We start from the raw sequence: 20,802 nt of genomic DNA on the forward strand, positions 1-20,802 counted from the left end.
GTTGCATGTAAGTAAAGGTATGTGCCTTAAACCCACAGTCTTAAGTTAAGCTCTGCTTCACTGAAAACCAACATGATGTCCGAAAACATCATGTATGGAATCTAAAGACCTTGGCTGTTGTTTTCATTTTTGCTGACCAGAAATAGCCGTGAAGATGGTTTCATTTTCCCGCTTCACCAGTCCTTCACACATTGTCATTCTAAGTGAGCTGACTGTTAGACCACTGATTTTAAGTTTGGCTCGAGGGTAAAACAAGCTACACTAAGTGCTTGAATAGTCACGCATGTGTGGCGTTGAAGTCATTATATGAGGGAAAGAAAAGCCAGCTGATGTTTGTTTACAGGTTTCATGCTCAGATACTGGAGCATGAAAGTCAAAAAAGGGCGACTAAAAATTTTGGATGTGGTTTTAGCGCTCTGCACTGATGTAAGAGCAGTGAGTAGGGGAGCCAACAACACGTGAGACACAAGTTGATGTTCAGAAAAACCAAAGCAGCAACAGCAAGACTGTGAAGCTGATGAGATGCAGCTCTTCCTGTCAACACGGAGACTGGTGCTTCATGTTCTTTTAACAGAAACACTGTGGGTGATTATTTGTCTTGAATCACAGATAAGTTGATGGAGAGCATACAAAGCACTTACTCATCACGGCTATGTTTAAGTACAATTTTAGAGTACTTGTACGAGCATCTCAATTTTATGTTACTCTATACTTTTACTTCTCTTGCTCTGAATACTTAACTTTTACATAAGTTAAAATTTGAATTATATTTAATTGTCATACTGCTGTTTTAATTAATTAATGAGATCAGCTGGGATCAAATTAATTCATAATGCTTTTGTCACAGTGTAGGGGGGTTGTTTGTGGCAGATTGCCAGTTACCGTTGGCAGCTGTGGTCACTTCCTCATTTTCCATGTTAAAACTGCTTAACTTGTGTGTCAGCTATGTTGAGTAATGTTGTGACAATGTACATATGTTTAGTCTGAGGCTTTGTCACTAACATACATATAATAACAAATTAACTTGACTGACTGCCTGACTCTGCATACTTTACTACTACAAGGTCCCTTGTTTAATAAGAGACGTGAGAAAACAAAGTGAAATCTATGTGTTTTCTGGCAACTGTAATGTAAAATGAAAGGGTTTAAAAAGCCAAAATCACCAGAGAACCTTACACAATAGTCTTCTGTGCTCTGTTACAGAGTGGGAGTTACCCTCGAAGCCATATGCACATAAATTTAACATCGTTTGTTTGAGGAGTAGCCATTAGCTGGAACCACGTAACTGAATTACTGTCTGTAAGCTGCTGATCTGGCTTTCATCACCATGTGGCCAAACTGTCTGTTACGGCTCAGCATTCTATAAAGCGTATAATGTCTTAGCTGAGACTGTATGAAAACAGTTTTAAATATCACTACAGACCAATTATATTGGATTGCCTTATAGTGAGAGGTGTTCCTGTTATTCTGACCACATCATTGATCTTCCTGGTAGGTATCTAAATTCTGGAAGAAGCCTGACTGTTTGACATGACACTGTAAAGTTGCACATCATGAAATAAACGGGCATATGTGAAGTATGACAGGAGCTTCCTTTCACAGGAAGGCTTTGCAAATGTGTGTTACATCTCAGTGTGCAAACATGAGTCAGACTGTATTACATCCTACACGTTGAAATCATTGCCTCCACTTTCTGTATTGATTACATAGCACTAGTAAAAAGTAAAAGTTGTGTATCAAGCATGTTTTTTTAACAAGTAATGCAGCAAGTTTCATTTGTGTGCACCACACAGGGATGCACTTTACCCCAAAGTTTAAAGTTAGAGCAACTGCAAAGGTAGATGAAAGGTCAGTAAATATGTTTGGTTAAAGCACGTGATTGCAGGCTGAGGCAGGTGTGAAAACCTCAACATGCACTATGGGTACTCAGCAGGCTGTGAGCATGGAAATGCCTGCAAGATATTCAAGTGCAACATGCTGCCCCCCCCCAAAGGCTTAGAGCTGCTACTGGTAAAACAGAGATATCACAGTTAATGTCTGTAGTATTTGCTTGAATATTTACTTCAGCGTTTTACATTGTGTATGCATGTGCATCAAGGCTGTCATAGCCCGCCAGTCATAGCAACAACATGTTCATGAAATTACGTAGTTACTCATTTTAATACATTTTAGATTATCAAATGTTACCATAAGAGCTGCTGTGAGCAGCTTACAGCATTTTCCATACAAAATGAGAACACACAGGCATTTTTAGTGATTATCAAAATGTTTCAAAAAAAAATGTCAACAATTGGCTTGTTAAAGTAAAAGCATTGTGTTGCATTCTATTCAGATGGATCTAGAGATTTAATGTGGAATTATCTGGTAACTACATTTAAAGACCTTGTGGTCCTATATAAGACTATAAGGGGCTATATTTAACAGTCAGTTGGCAATTACACAAAGCCAGCACTATTTTGTTGCCACAAGGTGCTACCACAGGAGAGATATAAAGAAAGACTTGTAAAAAGATCCAGAAGTTTGCTGCCAACTTACAAACAATTAAAAAAAACAGAACAATAAACAACCCAACTTTTGTAAACATACCAAATTGCAATGAAACACAACTGTAACATCAGCTGCGCCTACAGTGTAATATCACCGACAGGCTGCACAGGAATCAATATGCTTGTGTAAGTCAGACACTGTTCCCAGCTGCACAAAAAGCGTTAATCTGAGGACAAGTAAACATGCAATAGGATGTCCTTATCTCTCATAACCGTCTGCACCTTTTTATATCAGCCTGCTGACGGTGGCCAAAGTTAACTGTCTACGACAAAACAGTGCAAGTGAGTGTCAACACAAACATCAATCAGTAACCATAAGTTTGGATGGCAAAGATGAATAGCTACAGTATAAAATAAAGTGGCAAAATTTAACATTGACTTATGCAAGAGAACAGACATCAACATTGATCAGACACAAACTATAGTTGTACAGAAAAAAAGGTGACAAACAGAAGAACTAAGAACATTTTTGCGCATTAAATACTACTTCTCATTCCAGAAAGTTTGAGAATCAAGGCTTCAATGAAAAGCAGCACAACGTGAAGGGTCAATTCCTCGCTACAGTACGATATATGCATTGATAATTTATTTTACTAACTGATAAAGAGCAGTGTGATAAAAAAGACTAACACTTCAGCGCCTTATATTGCAATGAATTATGTTTAGCATACAGCATTCCCAGGTATCCTGTCTGAGCTGCTTGTCACTGTGAGGTTCCCCACTGAATTAGCCAAGCTTATTGTCACTAACACAGAGATGACAGAAAGACGACCACTGTGGCACATCTTTCTATTCAGCCCCTACACTGTCTGCTCGTGGCTGACCCGTGTAGTGTAACCCAATATTTACGCCCCAAGCAACTCCTGTGTTTGGGCTTGGTTTAGAGCGGTAACACAGAGGCATCAGTTAGAGGGTGAAACCTTAAACCATTCACCTCTCCAGTGTTAACATCCCCACCAACAAAGCTTTGAAGTGCTGCTCAGCCGTTTGTTTACTTTGGTGTCGGGTCGACATTCAGGACCTCAGCGAAGAGAGACCTCATCCTGTTGGTTCCATCACTACAGGGGCGCTCTAGTCAGTTTTTGAAGGCCCCATAGCGGCTGGCTTTACTAATGAAGTTCTTGAGCAGGTCGTGGTCCATGTCTGCAAAGGCCTGGGTCTGCGTGACAGCTGTTAGGTGGTTGACACAAAACTTGAAGCAGAACTCCTCCAGGTCCTAAAAATGAAGAGGGCTGTCTGGTCAGTGCTGAGGAGTATAACTGACTAGCTACTGAGAAGGCCCCCGCCACCATGGTGCTTGACTGTGTATCAGGGGCTATAAGCTTACCCGCGCCTCATACTTGACAGCAGCAGAGAGCAGAGTGATGGCGTTCTCCTCAGAAATGCCTCTCTTGATTGTTTCCTGGCACAATCTCTTCAGCCTCGTCTCCCGGTAGAATGTGGCCAAGTCTAGCAGCCCTGCACACACAAGAGCGACACACAGATGAGCGTGTTTACGGCTTCTACGCTGACTTGCAGTGTGCAAGGGACTCTGGTCCATGTCTGGGCTTACCAATAGCGTCCTCTGGTGGCAGGTTAATAGTATCTGTATAGAGGTATTCCAGAAAGGCTCGGTACACCAGGTATGAGAACTGGTGGATTTCTATGGCATCCTCATCTGTTTCATTAAGCAGTGCACGAAAATGCTCACATCTGGAGAGGGAAAAAAAGGAGCAGACTACATGAGTGACACAGTAAAAGACAACACACCAGAGATTTAGCACGTGTCAGCCTATTTATCACAAATGTATACTAACGCTTCTGCTATTTTGCAAAAATCATGCTGTAATGATTCAAAAACAATACAAGCACTCAAACTTGGGGTGTCACGACGTACCGGTGTTGACGATAACCATGATATTTAAAAAAGTAAGCTGAAATCATGCAAATAATACACATGTGATTGTGTAAATAATCATGATCCTCCTAAATCATTTGTTTCTTTCTTTCTGTTCTCATATTGTCTTCCTCTCCATCACCCTACACTTGCATTTTGAGTGTAATTCATTTACCAGAAAGACACAAAACACACTATAAACAAAGTTAAAGATGAATTTGACTGGAAGCATTTTTTTCAAACTCTATAGATATGGCAACAATAACATTACTGTGATTTTTTTTTGGCCACAATAATCATGTAGTGAAAATCTGATGTCATGCCAGCTCTAACTCAAGCCAAGGTTTGCATTCATGTGTTGTCAGACTTATACAATCATTGTAAGGCAGAAATAAAATGGGGTTCACTGTGATTGATTAAGCAACTCAAGCAACAGCCTGCTAATTAATTATCATACTGTATGGAAGTCAATGGAAACGGCGGCTGCTTACATGGAAGGAACAATATCTGAAGCACTACAGCATCATTTAGAAAACATTAAGCAGTAACATTAAGTGCACATAATGAAGGATGTGGAATTTGCTTAATCACTGCTATGCTCTTATAAAATGCAAACAGGTGCACTTAGAAACATTTCTTCATTTGTATTCATGTTTGTAATCATTGTGTTTAATATTTGACTGACTTGGATGTAAATCATGCTTCCTCTCCAGTACAGTTTTATCTGAATCCTACCGCTATGTAATTTTCCCAAATAGTTTATAATTCTAACCTAGTATATAGAACAGTGATGGGGCCTTTTAAATATACTGCAATCCAAGGGTGCAGGGTTTGTCTCAACATTGAAAGGGATTTAATATGAAACGTAGGGTTTGGGAGTCCTTCTCCAAGAAAATTTTGAGCATCAAACACTTAATTGTTGCATTCTGGTAAATTTTTATGCACCAATTTATGGTGTTAATGTCTTTAACTTTGTCATTTGTCAATGTCCTTTTTTATTTGGGGTGTGTGTGTGTGTGTGTGTGTGTACACATGTCCTATATACTGAGGGGGATGTGTCCTCTGTGTCCTCCCTGAAATCTACACTTATGCTGCAATTGTTCCTGCATCAAAGTAAAAAAGGGGAAATATTCATACACTGTTATCTGTTATCTATCTTCTTTGTGCCTCGTGGCGCGTAAGGCCTGATATGTTCTTTTGATCTAACTTTAAATTCACTCTTAACGCCACAATACACTTCCCGAGGCAAAGCAAAGGCACCTTGCCAACAACTATAGCCCTCAGTATTTTTCCTTATTTGTTCCTTATGGTCCTCTCCATTATAAATACTGATTACCGTTTTCCCTCACTGTTTATCTCTACTGGCTCAAAACACTGCCTCCTTATCATTTCTTCTCAGGACACGGTTGAACAAACAACTGAGTCTTCATTCTCGGGGTGCATCTCAAACGTGTCATTTGCTTGTGATCTTGCCAAAGCATGCGTTTTGCTCTAGTGCATAGTCGTGTGAGTGTGTGCACTATGGTTGACGTCGCAGACAGTCTGGCTCCTTCCTACTGACAGTGCAAAAGAGCAAGGGACTGGAATGCAGATACTTTGTGTCCAAGTGTGGTTATAAAAAGAAAAGCAGGAAACAAAAGTTCTGTCTTTGCTTCCCCGTGACATTAACAGGAAAGACGAGGAAATGCTGTCTAGCAGATGGAGTTTAAATATAGGTGACAAAGCACTCAGCAGGTATATGCTGAATTCACGGTCATAGAAACATCAGTGTGTTTGCCATCATGATGGCTGCACAATTAGCTACATCATTTTAAGTTTCTATAATTAACAATTCTGCAAAATCAAAGTGTGTTTCTGTTCCCCCTGAAAACCTCACTGTGGTACTCCAGGCGCCTTCATTACTCAAGACCAAGCATTACTTCTGAATGTGAAAAATAGACTCATGTGACCAAATGAAAGTCAGGATGGAGAAGCAGGCTGCTCTGGTGAGGAAGAACAGAAAAGAATCTCTTGAAAAAGGAGTCAGGCAAAGAAGACAAGAGTGCAACAGCCAGACATCTGAAAGGAAAACCTGGAGACGATGTTTCAGTTCCTATATAAAAGGACATAATTGCACGTGGGATTGGGTCAAGAGGAATCACAATAAGAAGAGATTGTAAACAAAATTAAATACTGTGTGTGAGAAATACAGCACAAAATGTTTCCACACATCGTACACCTCGCCAGTCACACGCCTGCTACTCAAAATGTCATGTGATTGGATGGAAAATAGGTTGTTTTGATTCACTTTTCAAGACTTCCATTGAATTTTCAAGGAATCTATATTGCAGATTTTTTTTTTTCCATCAAAAAGCAAAAAGTAAATCTTAAGCTGTAAAAACTAAAATGTGTGAGGATAATCATCGAATCACAAAATAATCGCAATAACCAAGTAACACTAGTTCACATTTTCACTTTGGATTGTGAGCGTCCTTGTTCTGCGTACCTGATTTTCAGCAGAGCTTTGTGAACATGGATACACTTCCCATCAACCAAGAACTTCAGATCGGAAATCTCTGGACTGTCGAATTCCTTCTTCAGAGACTGAGCAACAGTCAGGTAGTCATCGCCATCTGACCAAAAAAAAAAAGGAGAAAAAAAGGACAAGATAGTTTTTTGTTTTTTTTTAAAAGAAGGAATAAATACTAAAATGTTTTATGCTGAATGAGGCCGGCCTTTTAAACAAGTGCTAAATTATGTGTTACATTTTACATTCCTGAAGCAACTGCCATATTTCACTGTGAAGATAGAGCACATCTGTGACCTGTACAAAGTACGCAAATACATTATTTGATTAAATCCCATAAATTACAATTAAAAACTATGCCTATTTGATGTGTTTCTTTTGCACTCAGTGAGTAATGCACTTTGAATCACCTGATGATAAAATGTGCTTTATAAATTAACTTGCTTTGTCTTCAGACGCTACAGATATGACTCTCTCTGGTGCATTTTGTAAGAAGGAGATTCTAAAGAATCACACATTTAATTGGAGTCACTATTAGTTCCTCAAGCGCTACAGTTGAAAAAGTAACAACAGACATAAATTTGGCTTGTTAGTGAAACAGATTTTCAGAGGGATGTCATTAACTTTACAAAATGGAGTGTGAACAAAAAAATAACAGTCTCAAAGTAACATGTTAATGCTCCTCAGTTTGAATTCAAACAAGATCATCGGTGTACATATGATTGCCTGACATGGAACAGGAAACAAAGACTTTCCTGTTTATTTCTCATTCCACTTCCAGGAATTTGTACCATGACACATGTGTGTCCACCTACCTCTGACCAGTCATGGGGTACATGGGACAATGTCAAATGGTTAACAAAAAAATCCTTTATTATTGAGGTTGTTATTGGAAGATAAATATTTTTTTTAAACTGAAGAAGAGCCGAAGAATTTCTACCATACCCTTACCTACTGACAGGAGGTGCCACGTGACTGCTGGTGTAGCGAAGCAGGCAAACACATCGTCTGTGCTGCTGAAATGAGTGAGGTGAGGGCTGGCAACAGCCTGACCTCGACACTGACCCCACATCAGAACCTGCCCGCTCTGGGTCTTAGCAGCTGATGTGTGGCTGGTGTGACACGCTGCCACCTCCACCATCCTAGTGACACAAACAGAATGCAGACCTTAAAGTCAAATACATAGCCTTCTTATACAGACTAAGATATATGCCTAATATGGCTAATTAAGAGGCAAAGATGACATTCTATCACAAATAAATAGAAGCAGATTTCCACAGTGAGCACTACTTCTCTAATAAAAACAAAAACCCATCTATTATTACTTTATGATGTTAAACTATTTGTGCCTTTGAGGCATTTAGCGACTAAATTTCTCAGCCTCTTGTGACTTGTGATCTTAGTGACCTGTTGTGGTGGTAGAGAGGTGTCGCTGCTAAATGAGGCTACGGTAAAAACAAAGTACTGACCTCTCCTTGTCTATGTTTATTAGGGTGGGGACAGCTTGGTTGCTCTTATTGCCTGTTCCCAACTGCCCATATGAGTTGGCTCCCCAGGCGTAAACCATTCCTTCATCTGTAAGTGCCAATGTGTGTGCATATCCACAGGCAACCTGTATATGGAAGGAAGAGTGTTAATTAAGCTGCATGTCAATTAAGTAAATTATTAAAATCAGAGCTTTGTGAGATTCATCTCTCTCTGGGCGCTTACCTGGACTATGTTGACACCTTGGAGAGCAGCTATTCTGCATGGGGTCTGCTGATTTCCATTGTTGCCCAAACCTAGCTGTCCATTGCAATTGTAGCCCCAACCATAGATCTACACACAGGGGACAAATTCAGACCATGCACACACTATATGAAAGCATTGGTTGGCTAACCTTAGCTTTAGCTTTTACCTGCATGCATTTTAAATATGGTAAAAAAAAAAACCCTGACATATCAGCAGCTTATTTGCATGTTCTCTCAATTTCTTCTTCTCATTCTTTTGGTGCAAATATATATATCCTGCGACGGCCAAATTTTAAGAGACACATTTACTATAAACTGTGATAAACAAAGTCTTCTTGGAGAAAACAGCAACTTTTAGAACATTAGAACATTAGATGCATTTCTAAAATATCTGCAAGTACATAAAATAATAATAATCTTATGTTCGTATATTTGCATGAGCCAACCCCCTTCAAAAGAAAAAATTACAGACGGCCAACTGCCAAAAAGTTGACCTACTGAGAGCACTACATCACTTGCTTAACATCTGCAGATTGGTGTAACCCATTACCTCTCCATTGTCCAGCACAGCCATAGAGCAGAGCTGACCACAGGCTATGTTTACCACAACTTTGTTCTGCAGGCAGCTGCTAACCCGGCGTGGCGTCGGCTGGTTGGCAGTAGACCCTGAGCCTACTTGGCCGGAATTGTTGTAACCCCAGGCATACACCTAAGCACAGAGATAAAAGTTCACTGTCCAAAGAAACACACAGAATAGGCAGAAAGAAACTCACAGAGGGGCACAACTGACCACAGGTTACCTCTCCATCAGTTGTGAGGGCGATCGTGTGGTGGGAGCCACAGGCCACCTCTGTCACTCTCTTGCTAAGGAGGTTGGTGGACACCAGGGCGGGGGTCAGTCCGTGGTTGGTGGTCCCATTGCCCAGCTGGCTGTAGCCATTGTGGCCCCAAGCAAAGACCTCTCCATCTACGTAACATCAGGTAAACTTTCATTAGTGTTGTTTCAGTGGTTAATATTTTATTAACAGATAAGAAGCAGTCAAGTTCGCATGATATAAAGCAGAGCAAAGACTTCTGGATAAAGGGCAAAAACCTGCTCACTCTGAAATCAACTAAAGGGTCTTTTAATAAAAGAACTGGTACTTGACAACGAGCAAATCATTGATTATAGTGTTTCACTTTTGTACCAAGACACGACAGACAATTAGGTGATATTTTCTAGTGTGTGAGCAGCAATGACACAGCATCATCATGAAACCTGACCCTAGACATTTGCATGCATCATCTTGTTGTTTGTGGTGTCTTTCCTATGCATCCTGAGGATGTGTCCCATCAGGGACAAATAAAAGCTTTCTGGACTGGATTACCTGCAGTAGCGATAACCACATGCGGCCCTGTTCCATAGCTTAGGGACACAATCTTCTTTCCACACAAGACATCAATCCGGCGCGGCTCAATAGTGCTTTGAAGGTCTCCGAGCCCTAAACAGCCGCTGCAGTTGGTGCCTAGAGCAAAGACCTGCAGAGAGACCAAACATCACTGCTAAAATGGCACTGATATTCATAAAAGATGCATAAATGGTACACCCTGTTGTTTACTGATATGGACACTCCAGTAAACACAAAATATTTGGTGAGATGACATATAAAACCATAAAAACTGTTTTCAGAGATACTTCTTCATCTGATTTCCAAAAATGTTTGTGAGCTATATGAAATTACGTCAACTTCAGTGTGAACACAGGTTAGTCATACTGTAATGCAGCCCACCATTTTAGGTGGAATCCAGCAAAGAATAGATATTTTTTACTCCACAATTGACTGCTCTGAAACACAAACTGTTTGGGCCACAGGGACAAACAAACCAGCGAGGGTGGCGAGATGAGGCATGCCCTACACCTTTCCACAGGATAAAAATGGAGCTTGCTTGGGTATTAGGCCTGTGTGGCTAAAGATAGCCTCACTCTATCTGCTTATCCCTCTGCCTGGAACTGCACCCCGAATCAACCACAGAGTGAGAAGCCTGTAGCCTTTTTCTATTCTCTTCAAAATAGACAATAATCAAACAAATATTTTGAAAGAAGATTAAGTCTATCAAGTCTCGCAACACATCTCCACGTCAACAGGAGGATTAAAGCACCCGTGCTCAAAGTGTTACCTCGTCATTAACTGTGACATAGAGAGCTTCATTTGCAGCGCTGCCAAAGACACAAGCCTGCCGAATAAGCCGCAGTTCCTCAGGTGGAAGGAGCGCAAAGACTGGCCACTTCCCCACGTCCAGCATACTTCTCAGCTGTTAAAAGAGGAGAAAACACCATTTTACAGATATGAATGAATATGAATATGAGTCCCCTGGAGACTGATTTTAAAAAAAGTGCATACAAAAAATAAAAATGTGGGAAAAGGCCTGAATGGAATGATAGGAATCAAAAATAGCTCATTAACATGTACATGTTTCTTTACCTAAGCATTGCATTTTGAGCATTATTTGAGAGCAAAATGCTGAGTCACAGTCAAGCAACAATAAGGTGAAGTTGTCTTTTTAAAACCATTCCTGCTTTGGTTAATAAATTGATGTTTTTCATAGCACAGTTATCAAAAAATGTCAACGGCAAAAATCAGACAAAAGAAAGCAAAACTAGACTGTTTTAAGATGCCAAAAGGAAACTACACTAAACTGAAAATCAAATATTCTCCAGTCTGTAACAACAAACACTTAAAGTAAAAACTGAGAGGATAAATTATCTACAAGGTTTTCTGTGCTTCAAAAGTACCCGGCACTGAGCCCAGGTTTGTAGACATGCACAGTATGTGTGCTGCCTGAGGTAAACCCATTTACATGTGTACTGACAGAATGAGTGAAGTCCAGGTTATGTCACCTCAACATTTGTCTTTGCTCTTTCATATCTAAAGCCTAGTACAGTATTTCTTGTATGCACTCTTCTGTTTTAGCTACATCATGGTGGCAAAACCAGCCCACACAAATCTGAAATGGGATGCTCAGGCGTCTGTAGATAATGGATCATATTAATCATCTTGACTCTGTTTTTTTCTAGATCAATACATGCTCCTTGTGTAAAGATGCCTTCCTCCAAACTCACATTAGACTAGGAGAAAGAAATAGAAAGGGAGTGACGTGCTGAATATGACTGACATTACGTAGCAACTCTCAGCTGAATTGTAAACACCAGGCGTGCAAACCATTTGACTCTATAACGTAATTAACAAACTTCAAAATGTCAAAACGCACTTATAATGATAACTGCCATATCTTACAAAACCACAGTTGTCTCACGGTGACCAACAACATAAAGTTGCGTTTAGCCTGAGCCCAAACCTCTTGAACATCACCCCTCCTCTACCTCTTTACTGAGATGTCCAACACATCAACCCAACCTATGAAGAGGAACCACATAAACAACTCAAAACAAACACGGCATGTTGCGTTGCTAAGACTTGCAGCCTGCGTTTACAAGCTAGCAACATAAAAGTTGCTAATGTACCGGTAGTTACATACATTGCCGGTAGTCTGACTATCAAACGAAACCGTCCAACACAAAACTATTAAGCTAATTATCATAAGGAGTGTTGTTGCCGCTGCGAGCCGCTGACGGTTCAAACTGTTGACGTTACCTTGCTGTTGTTCTAGCTAGTGTTTCGTCCTCGGTGTCGTTTTCTAATCACTGAACACTGAAACATTGAAAAGTTGTCTGCCAACATATTGGCGAATCAAGCTGCTGATGGGGTCATCTCTGGAGTCTGATTTGGAGCTAGCTTCATATCAGTTGCTGTGGTTGCACCTTGTTATAGTTAGCTTTGGTCGCTACACCGCCGACTGAGAAGAAGAAACACAGCACCAGTGTACTTCCTGTACTCCCGTGGTGCGTTTACTGACAGTCGGAGGTGGGAGCTTCTGATGTCTGTGATGAGCAAAAATAATCATTACTACTAGGTAATTATAAGTAATATACTTTTTAACATTTTAATCGTGTTTTTGTAAGGCAGCTATTTGCATAACAATGCGGAGCAATGTGTTAACATTAAATCTCCAAAAATGTATCAGTTTATCTTGAATATTAATATGGGTGAAAGTCATAAAACAAAAATCAGCACTTACAAATAAATGAGGTTAATGTATTTTCATCTGTAAAGTCACATTATTGATTGATTGTATTGTTAAAAAAAAGGAAGTAACCCTATATTCATTCTTGATTAAATATAAATTTGAAACCTTTAGGGTGATAATAGATTGGACACATTTTGTGCAGTGTTTATAAGTTGTATATTGTCCCACTTACATTGATTTAAACAGCATAACATTTAAAACCTGAGACTAAACTACACTGTTTATTTGGGGAAGTTGATATCATGTAAAAATTAACAATATTTACAGTGGGTCCTGTTTACATGTCCTCAGATGCATCTGATGCAGGTGGCTGCTTTCAGCACAAGTTTTCTAGGCTTTCATAGCTATTTCTCTGACTAGATGTCTCTGTGCATCTTCCCCCATGTCAGTCCTCTTCAACCTCCAGTTGGTACTCTTCTCACTTGGTTGCATTATCTAAAGCAGACAAAGTCCAGCCCAAAGGGATTTTTCAAGAAGCAGGTCTTCTGTGATTCATTTTTTCAATATCTCTGCTCTTCACACCATAGAGTTTTTGAAAGTTTTCTGTTGAATCCTTTAGTTGGAGCCAGTTCAGGGCTTTAGTGCTGGACTAAGCAACATCCTGACAGACATTTTTGGGGATCGTCATTTGAAAATATTGCTTTTAATTCATATGTAAATATACATTTTGTAAAAGTCGTTATGCTGTTTTTTTCTGTTCTACTGGTGTGTTTGAGATGTAATAGATCGGTCATGTTTCACTTACCACTCTGGTTTCATTTCTTACAGAGTAGGCGTGGAGAAAGGTTTTTGTTCTTATCTCAACCTTAATGTGGTCATAATGTCTGATTAGGTGAATGCAGAAAACGCCCAAATGACTAAGAGTCTCATTAATCAGGAAAAAAAAAGTATTTAAAACAAACAAACAGGACCAGAAGTGACACAGCTTATGCAGCTCTAATGGTGGGTGATGCCAGAGAAAAGGTCATGCTGTAAATCAAAGTGTTTATTATCTCTGGCCTTTTTTGGAACATCAGTTTCAGCTTTTTCCTCAGGTTTGGCTTGACCTTCATCTGTGCTCAGAATTGAATGTTAATGTTCATTTGCATTTTAACATGCATACAGTTAGCATGTTAATGATGGGTTGGTAATTCGCTGGTAGCAGCATGTCAGCATCAATACATTTATATTCAGTGTGCAGCATATAATAAGGTAGTCTTAAATGTTAGCCTGTATTACACACCCCAGTTCCACTACCCTGATCTCACTTCCATTTCTCTATGATGCATGTTTGTCACAGCACTGGCACTACAAGCCCTTTGATTGTGAAGGATTAACCACAAAATCCACTGATGTTTCAGGTTACAATTCTGATCCAAGTACTTATACTATTACAGTGGTATAACTTTCCTGCCTTGGGTCCTTTAAACATGAAACCAAAGATCTGAACCAATCTGTATCATGAGAGATGCATTATTGTACACAAAATAATGACATTTTAGTTTTAGCCTTTTCCCACCAACAAAACTCATCTCTTCTTTTAAAAAATATAGCTTTTAAGTAACTCTGTGCCTACAAAGGACTTAAGTGGACTAAGTAAACAAACATGCCACTTTGTTTGAAAAGCACCCTCTCGCTCTGTGCAAACTTGCACTGTCATCATCAGCATCCTGTCTGGAGTATTGTGTTCAACAAACCCTTGAATGCTCCTTGTGGGAATTTAAAACCACAATTAAGCATAAACAAGAAGGCGTTTAACAACCTGAATAGGATTAAAGTATGCATGACTTCACAGAATAATGAATGTTTTTGGATAATGACTGAGTGTAACTATGACACTGAAATGTTTAGTTGTCGCACATTACTCATGAAACTAGGTTGTCACCTACGTGGCAATATAGAAACAATACAAAACAATGTAGGAAACAATACAGGGAGGAAAAACCTGCTATAATAGTTGGAACTGAATTGTAAAACTGCATCAGTGTAACTGTGTCAGGAATGTAATGCACTGCAACCAGCAGGTGGAGCCATGGATAGGCTAGTCTTAGTGCACAACACATTGCACTGTTTTTTGCCAAAGCTGAACAGACCACTAACATGCTCATATTCTATTTGAAGATAAATTCATATGTGTCAGTAACTATAAATTGTGACTTAAAAAATAAGCTGAGAGATAACTTTTAAAATATGTACTTTTCCATGTATGCCTTTTGATGAATAAACAGTGGCCCAGTCAGTCTATATCAGACATATAAGAAATGTGTGCATGTTTTTATTTCTTGGATAAAATAAAGAATATTATTGATATAAATCAGTTTAAAGCTACTAATTTAAATGCTGTCCCTTAACCCGTTTCGGGCTTGGATGTGGTTTAACAATTGTTCTGTAAATCTCAAGGATTCAGGGATCTTTTATTGTCATTCACATCACATTTACATGCAGTGAAACGAAATTTCGATTCTCAGGTCCGGTATAGCCCATGTAAACAATACAAATATATACAATAAAGTAAAGGGGAAAGTAAGAAGGCAAATATAAAAGGTAGTAAGGGCACATAAAGTGACAATGATTTGAATCTGTAAGTGTAAATTAGAGTTTGTCACTGCAGCATATCATGAAATATACAGGGTGTCCCACAACAAAGAATTGCTAGATACTAGATAACAAGATAGACATATAGATATGTATGTATAGATAGGTATTATCACTGTGTATCACTGTATTGCGAGTGAAATTCAGGACATACTCAAATGTCAATGTCTGTCATACAGTTTTGACAATTACAGACATATTATAAAGTCAAATTCTTAAGACTTTGAGAATTTAGTGGGAGTGATATGGGAATATTTTATTCAATTAGAAATGCAGGGTTGCAAAGATATTTTGACTTAATTTATTTCCAATAAAGTAGTTTACTTACTCATTTGAATTAATTACAATTTCCGTGCAAGCTAGAGATGAATGAACAGCAGCCAAGAATACCCTTTAAAGGTGATATGACGCTGTTAAGGTGGACCGGAAATTTCCAATAAGGAACTGGTCACGGTGCCGTGTCGTCTGGAGACCACTGTGGCTCAGCAGGGCAGGACTGAACCTGGCAAGGTCACACACGTCAATCAAATGTGTTTCTCTCGTTTCACCACATAGACATGTTTCTCTGCATCTGACTGAGTGAGCAAACCGATTACAGACACGTCAACCTTAAGGTCCTCCTTAAAAGTATGAAAATGTAGGCAGATAGATGAAGTAAATTCTAACTGTACGGAGCACAGACCACCTGCAGAATACAAGCGAAATTAAAACAACGTGACAATATTATAAATGTTTCTCTTTGCTATCTTGGAATTTGGGATTCGTCATGGTTTGCTGTGACACGCATGCGCACAGAGCCCTGTGAGCGATGGCGAAATTCCTGATTTTTATGCGAGGAGCAGGGTTAGATGGAAAGTTATCTCGATAAAACTGGCAATTAGGTTGTCATTATCGATACTTAGCATCGTCACCGTCGCTCGCTAGTCACTCGGATCAGTTTTAGGTGCAGTCAATACGAGCGACAGTCGTTCATACTACGAGAAAAGCACATCTTCATCTTGCTAACTATTAGCTAGGTAGCATTAGGTAGCTAACACTAGCATGTCACATTTTGCCTTGTCTTGTGTTTATCTAGGTAGCTAGCAAGGTATCCGTCTCAGGTGTTGCAGAAAGTAGCAGGTCACCGGAGCTCGCTGACGTGAAACATTTCGGGAAGAGCTGCAGAGGAACCATCGCTGTGCATCGGCTTGTCAGTCAAGACTGCTGCTGCTGTGCCGACTGACCAAGTGAGTAACGTTAGCTGCGCTATTGGTAATAACCCACTTATGTTGCTCACAGTCTGTGGTGTATTAGCTGTGTCTTAGGGGGACTCGAAATAAACTCCAAAGGTTATCGTTTGTGAATTAGCTGACTACGATGTTATGTTGCAGTTAGATAACCAACAGCTAACGTTATGACATAACGCTAAGTACACACACCTGTAGCGAGAGTAAACAATTGTCGTGGCTGCAAGGTAGCTAACCTAGTTAACTTAGCTATGGCAAATAAGGAACATTACCTCTGAGCACTGACTTTAGTGTTGTTAGTGTGACATGTTAAATATAACTGAGTTCATGTTTGTAGTTGCAAAGTGAGGCAGAGACAGGGTTAGCTACGTGGGTAGCGGTAAGGCTAGAGCAAATACGCGCACTAAATGAATAACCAGCTGTTGGCCCGTGTGGAGCTGGCTAGCATAGAAAAACATTTCCCCAGGTGTTCCAGCTAAGCCACATTACAGTGTTAGATAAAACCTGCATTCATTTTAGCTGTTATTAGAAACTGACAGCCAGAGTTTTATATCATTCATCCACGTGAAGCCTGTTTTTTGTTTTTAATCATAATTATCCATCTGTCAATGCTTTTATCTAACACTAACCATGAGGAATAAACAGAATTGTTGTTTAGACACAATGTCCTATTATCCTACCCACTCAGGGTGTTTTCCTCCTTCTCACCAAAACTGTAACTGAAAAACAGCTGGTGTGTCCTTACTGACTGCTCCCTTAGCCACAGTCAAATATGTACAGTCAACAACAGATGTTACCACAATTTCGATATAGAAGTAACTTTTATTGTGCTTCAACAGGAAAGGCTGTGCACTGCCTTTTATTATAATGCAACCGCAGCCGTTTTTTAACAGAGCGTGGTGATTTCTGATATTATTGTTGTTGATAATTTTACATTTACAGTAACATATTTTCCTACAGAAGATACAGGAGTCAAGAGTGTGTGTTCATATTTTAGTGCCGGTAATGTGCCATTCATTCAGCCTCCACAAATAAGTCCAAGTATGCAATAACTGGAGTATACAAAACACTTAAAAATAACACATTCACACCAATCAAATGTCATCATATTTAGAAAATGAATGATTAACTCTCAAATCTACATTTCCAGAATGACAATAAAAAGCCATTTGGGGCTTCGTCAAATAGAATGAAGGTGGTCAGGACTCAGGAGCAGATGTTAAGATGATCGTGCCTGTGATCAAGGACCCCCTTTGTTACTTCTTGCTCCTGGCAAATACATGTTAACTTGAACATGAATTTTCTTCTGTTCTAGAGTGATTGCAGTGATGGACTCAGAAGCATGATGACCACACAAGGGGCTTGCCATCATTTAGTGCCCACTAGTAATACTAGGCTAATCACATCATGGCCCTCTATTGCAGCAGTAGTCCCTCAAACCCAGTTCATTGACCATCACACTGTAAACTGACTTGCTTGTTTAAGCTTAAGGAGGGGAGGGACTAAAGCCAACAGATAAGCCAGATCACTGTGAGGTTTAGAGGCGCATGTGCGAGATTGTAATTAGGTTCAAGGACACATGTTACATTTCTCTCATGGTGTTCTGTTGGGTTTTTTTTTAGACTGATTTTTTGTTAGCCACAGTTATGTATGTTTTATCACAAATGGTCAGTCCTCAGTGTGGCCCCTTCGGACTTTTTAAGTCTTATATCAGTGCAGTGTCTTAAAAGGCACTGTATCTCCCCTGGAAACTCTCATATGAGCTTATATGTTTAGTCCCTTTTGGTTAATTTGCATTATTTGATTGTTTGAATTTAGTAGACATTAGGCTATATGCCTCCATGGTTAGTGTTTGGATATTAATGTTAGTTTGTTATGTGAAGGATGTGAGCACACACTGGACAGCAGTGTTTGTCTCTGGCTCCCACATCGTGACATAAATGTAGCGTTTGTTTTAATCCATTGATAGGATAGTTGGTGGTAGTGTTATTTTTTAAATATTTGTTCTTGTTTTCTGTTTTTTTTTCCTTCATACCAAGACAGGTTTGCTTGTGTATTGGTGTGTCATAAAACCAACCAACCAAACAAACAAACAAACAAACACTGTCTTTGACTTTGAGGAAGGGAGATCTTTCCTTTTTTTGACTGAACAGTGGCATCTCAACAACCTTTTTTTTTTTTTTTTTTTTCCAAATCTTGCTGTGATTTATTTATAGTTTGCATCACCTTAACAAAAACGAGATGCCATGTAAGCTGAGCATGCAACATGTAGGAGAGACAAGTACCAGCAGCAATATACAACATAGACTGCACAATGGCACAAATGGGAATTTCCAAGTTAATATCCAGTAATAGGAAACCCATCTGATAAACCAGCTTTTTGGTTTGTGATCAGGCCTATTTAATGTGTGTACAACAGCTGGTTTAACCTGGCTGCTCATTTATGGCATCAGAAAATATCTTTCAGAGTCAGCAGCTGGGTTGCTGTGCCAGATAATGCTCCCAGTGCATGACTGGCAGTGGAAACAATGGATGTGTTTTCAAATTAATTATGATGTGCGTTAAATTCCCACTCAGTGTGATTCAGCTTGTCACAACGTCTTTACTGGAAACAGTTATGCATTTGGAGGTTATTTGCCTCATGCCTGATGCCTCGTATACTAGAGCAGACAGCATTTTAAAACACTAAATATAAAAACCTTTATACATCATAAAACTGCGTAAAAAATCACCAGTAATGGAGGATGGCAGATTTATGTGCCATTGCAAAACACTTGCATCCAAATAAGGTTTCCAGTATTTTAAATTCAGTAATTGTTACAATGTTATAGTGTTTGTAAAATAAATGAAAAACAATTGTAACATTGCAGTAAGTTGCTAAAGATATTTGATGGTGATCATCGTAGTCCTATCAGTTTGTAGTGATGAGTACAAATATCCACATAATCCCTTCATTTATCCTTTTATCTATCCCTTCTCCATTTTCATTAATACTTAAAGCCACACATAATAATAAAAAGTTCCCAGAATGTTACAGTTTATTTGCTGTATTGTACAAAATACCTGCAGAAAACATGAAGATATTATACTTCTATGGTTTTCAGAGTAAATATAGTTAATCATACTTTTAACATACATACATAAGTCACATCCTTAGATTGTACACATTTAGGTGATGATGTGCTCATACTCTGTATACTTAGAGAGTGGAAAGAGAAGCCACATCCTGTGGACATTCTGGGTAAATGTAGTTCTCAGCACAGGTCTAATGACTGGCTGGAAGACTCAACACGATGACACCACAAAGCTTTGTGGTATACTTTGTACATTTGGATTGATCGCAGTGCCTTTTGTTGCAGAAGTACCTCTTCAGTGGTGTGAATGAGGGAGACATGGCAGACCACACCCCACCTCTGGAGTCCGGCCAGCTTCTCAGCCCTGAACTCCCAATTCTGGCCTCACCACCACCCCCAGCCATGGTCAACGGGGAGGGCCCCCAGCAGGTACACTCAGACCCCTCTGCCCTCATGTCTCTCTTCTATTAGTCACAGTTGCTGCATCAAGTCTGTTATGTCTAAATTGACTTCTAGCAATCTGCCTTGTAATTACAGTTGAAGGGATTTGTTAGAAGTGGTGCCTCTGGCTTATTTTGGCCTCAAGTCTTTAGTTGTTCAACTGAAAACAATGCCAGAATAGGTGGCGCTTGCTTTTTTTGTGTTTGTCAGAAATATTTGTGTAATTTCATGCAAATCACAGGAATATTGATTGTTTAAAATGCACCACATCCATGGACTGAATCAGTACAATTGAGAAATTTTAGCAGGTGCACTTAAAACACTTGAGCACTTACTTAAGTATTAACACTAGAGGCAGTGACAAAGTGTATGGTCTGACCAGCACAGTAGGGAAACACTAATGTAGTATTTGGCCTGAAATGTAGTCCAGTGGAGGCTAGAGCCAGGGCTGTGTGTGTGTGTCAGGCAATAAAAAATTCAAAAGGTGTCTAAAGCCCTACATGTCAAGTTGTTCAATATAAAGGCTGCATGTGAGTTGTTTTAATTTAATACTGTTTGATTAATTTATTTTATATTTACCTTTTGCCTTAACTTACTACAGCAGTGGAATGATCAAGATGGCAATATCTCAGACCCAACTGTACAAAAAATGTTTTACTGTTGTGTTGCTATAAACTCAATCTGATTTAGGGTTGTCACTGTAA

At 39.4% G+C, this 20,802-nt stretch overlaps 2 protein-coding genes across 2 annotated transcripts in view; one reads left to right on the top strand and one right to left on the bottom strand.

Moving 5' to 3' along the window:
- Positions 1-2,042: 2,042 nt before the first annotated feature.
- On the bottom strand, positions 2,043-12,520 carry rcbtb2 (regulator of chromosome condensation (RCC1) and BTB (POZ) domain containing protein 2). The gene is made up of 12 exons (XM_049576155.1): positions 12,291-12,520; positions 10,816-10,950; positions 10,026-10,176; positions 9,459-9,625; positions 9,209-9,367; positions 8,639-8,746; positions 8,398-8,540; positions 7,880-8,070; positions 6,908-7,034; positions 4,099-4,238; positions 3,874-4,004; positions 2,043-3,762 (listed from the first exon to the last, which is right to left on the bottom strand). The coding sequence occupies exons 2-12, from the start codon at positions 10,939-10,941 to the stop codon at positions 3,622-3,624; spliced, it is 1,584 nt and encodes a 527-aa protein (XP_049432112.1). The 5' UTR covers positions 10,942-10,950; positions 12,291-12,520; the 3' UTR covers positions 2,043-3,621.
- Positions 12,521-16,015: 3,495 nt separating this feature from the next.
- fndc3a (fibronectin type III domain containing 3A) overlaps positions 16,016-20,802 on the top strand; it is a 50,224-nt gene continuing 45,437 nt past the window's right edge. The window contains exons 1-2 of the mRNA XM_049576146.1: positions 16,016-16,583; positions 19,943-20,086. Of these exons, the coding sequence (XP_049432103.1) occupies positions 19,976-20,086 (111 nt within the window). The 5' untranslated portion in view covers positions 16,016-16,583; positions 19,943-19,975. The remainder of the gene's footprint in view (positions 16,584-19,942; positions 20,087-20,802) is intronic.

The sequence above is a fragment of the Epinephelus fuscoguttatus genome, linkage group LG5 (assembly GCF_011397635.1).
Source record: "Epinephelus fuscoguttatus linkage group LG5, E.fuscoguttatus.final_Chr_v1".
NCBI lineage: Eukaryota > Metazoa > Chordata > Actinopteri > Perciformes > Serranidae > Epinephelus > Epinephelus fuscoguttatus.

Coding starts and splice junctions, on each gene's coding strand:
- rcbtb2 (XM_049576155.1), bottom strand. CDS start 10,941: ATGCTGGACGTGGGGAAGTGGCCAGTCTTTGCGCTCCTTCCACCTGAG. Junction 9,368..9,458: donor CCCTCACAACTGATGGAGAG/GTAACCTGTGGT, acceptor CTCTGTGCTTAG/GTGTATGCCTGGGGTTACAA. Junction 8,747..9,208: donor CTGTGCTGGACAATGGAGAG/GTAATGGGTTAC, acceptor CCCTGTGTGTAG/ATCTATGGTTGGGGCTACAA.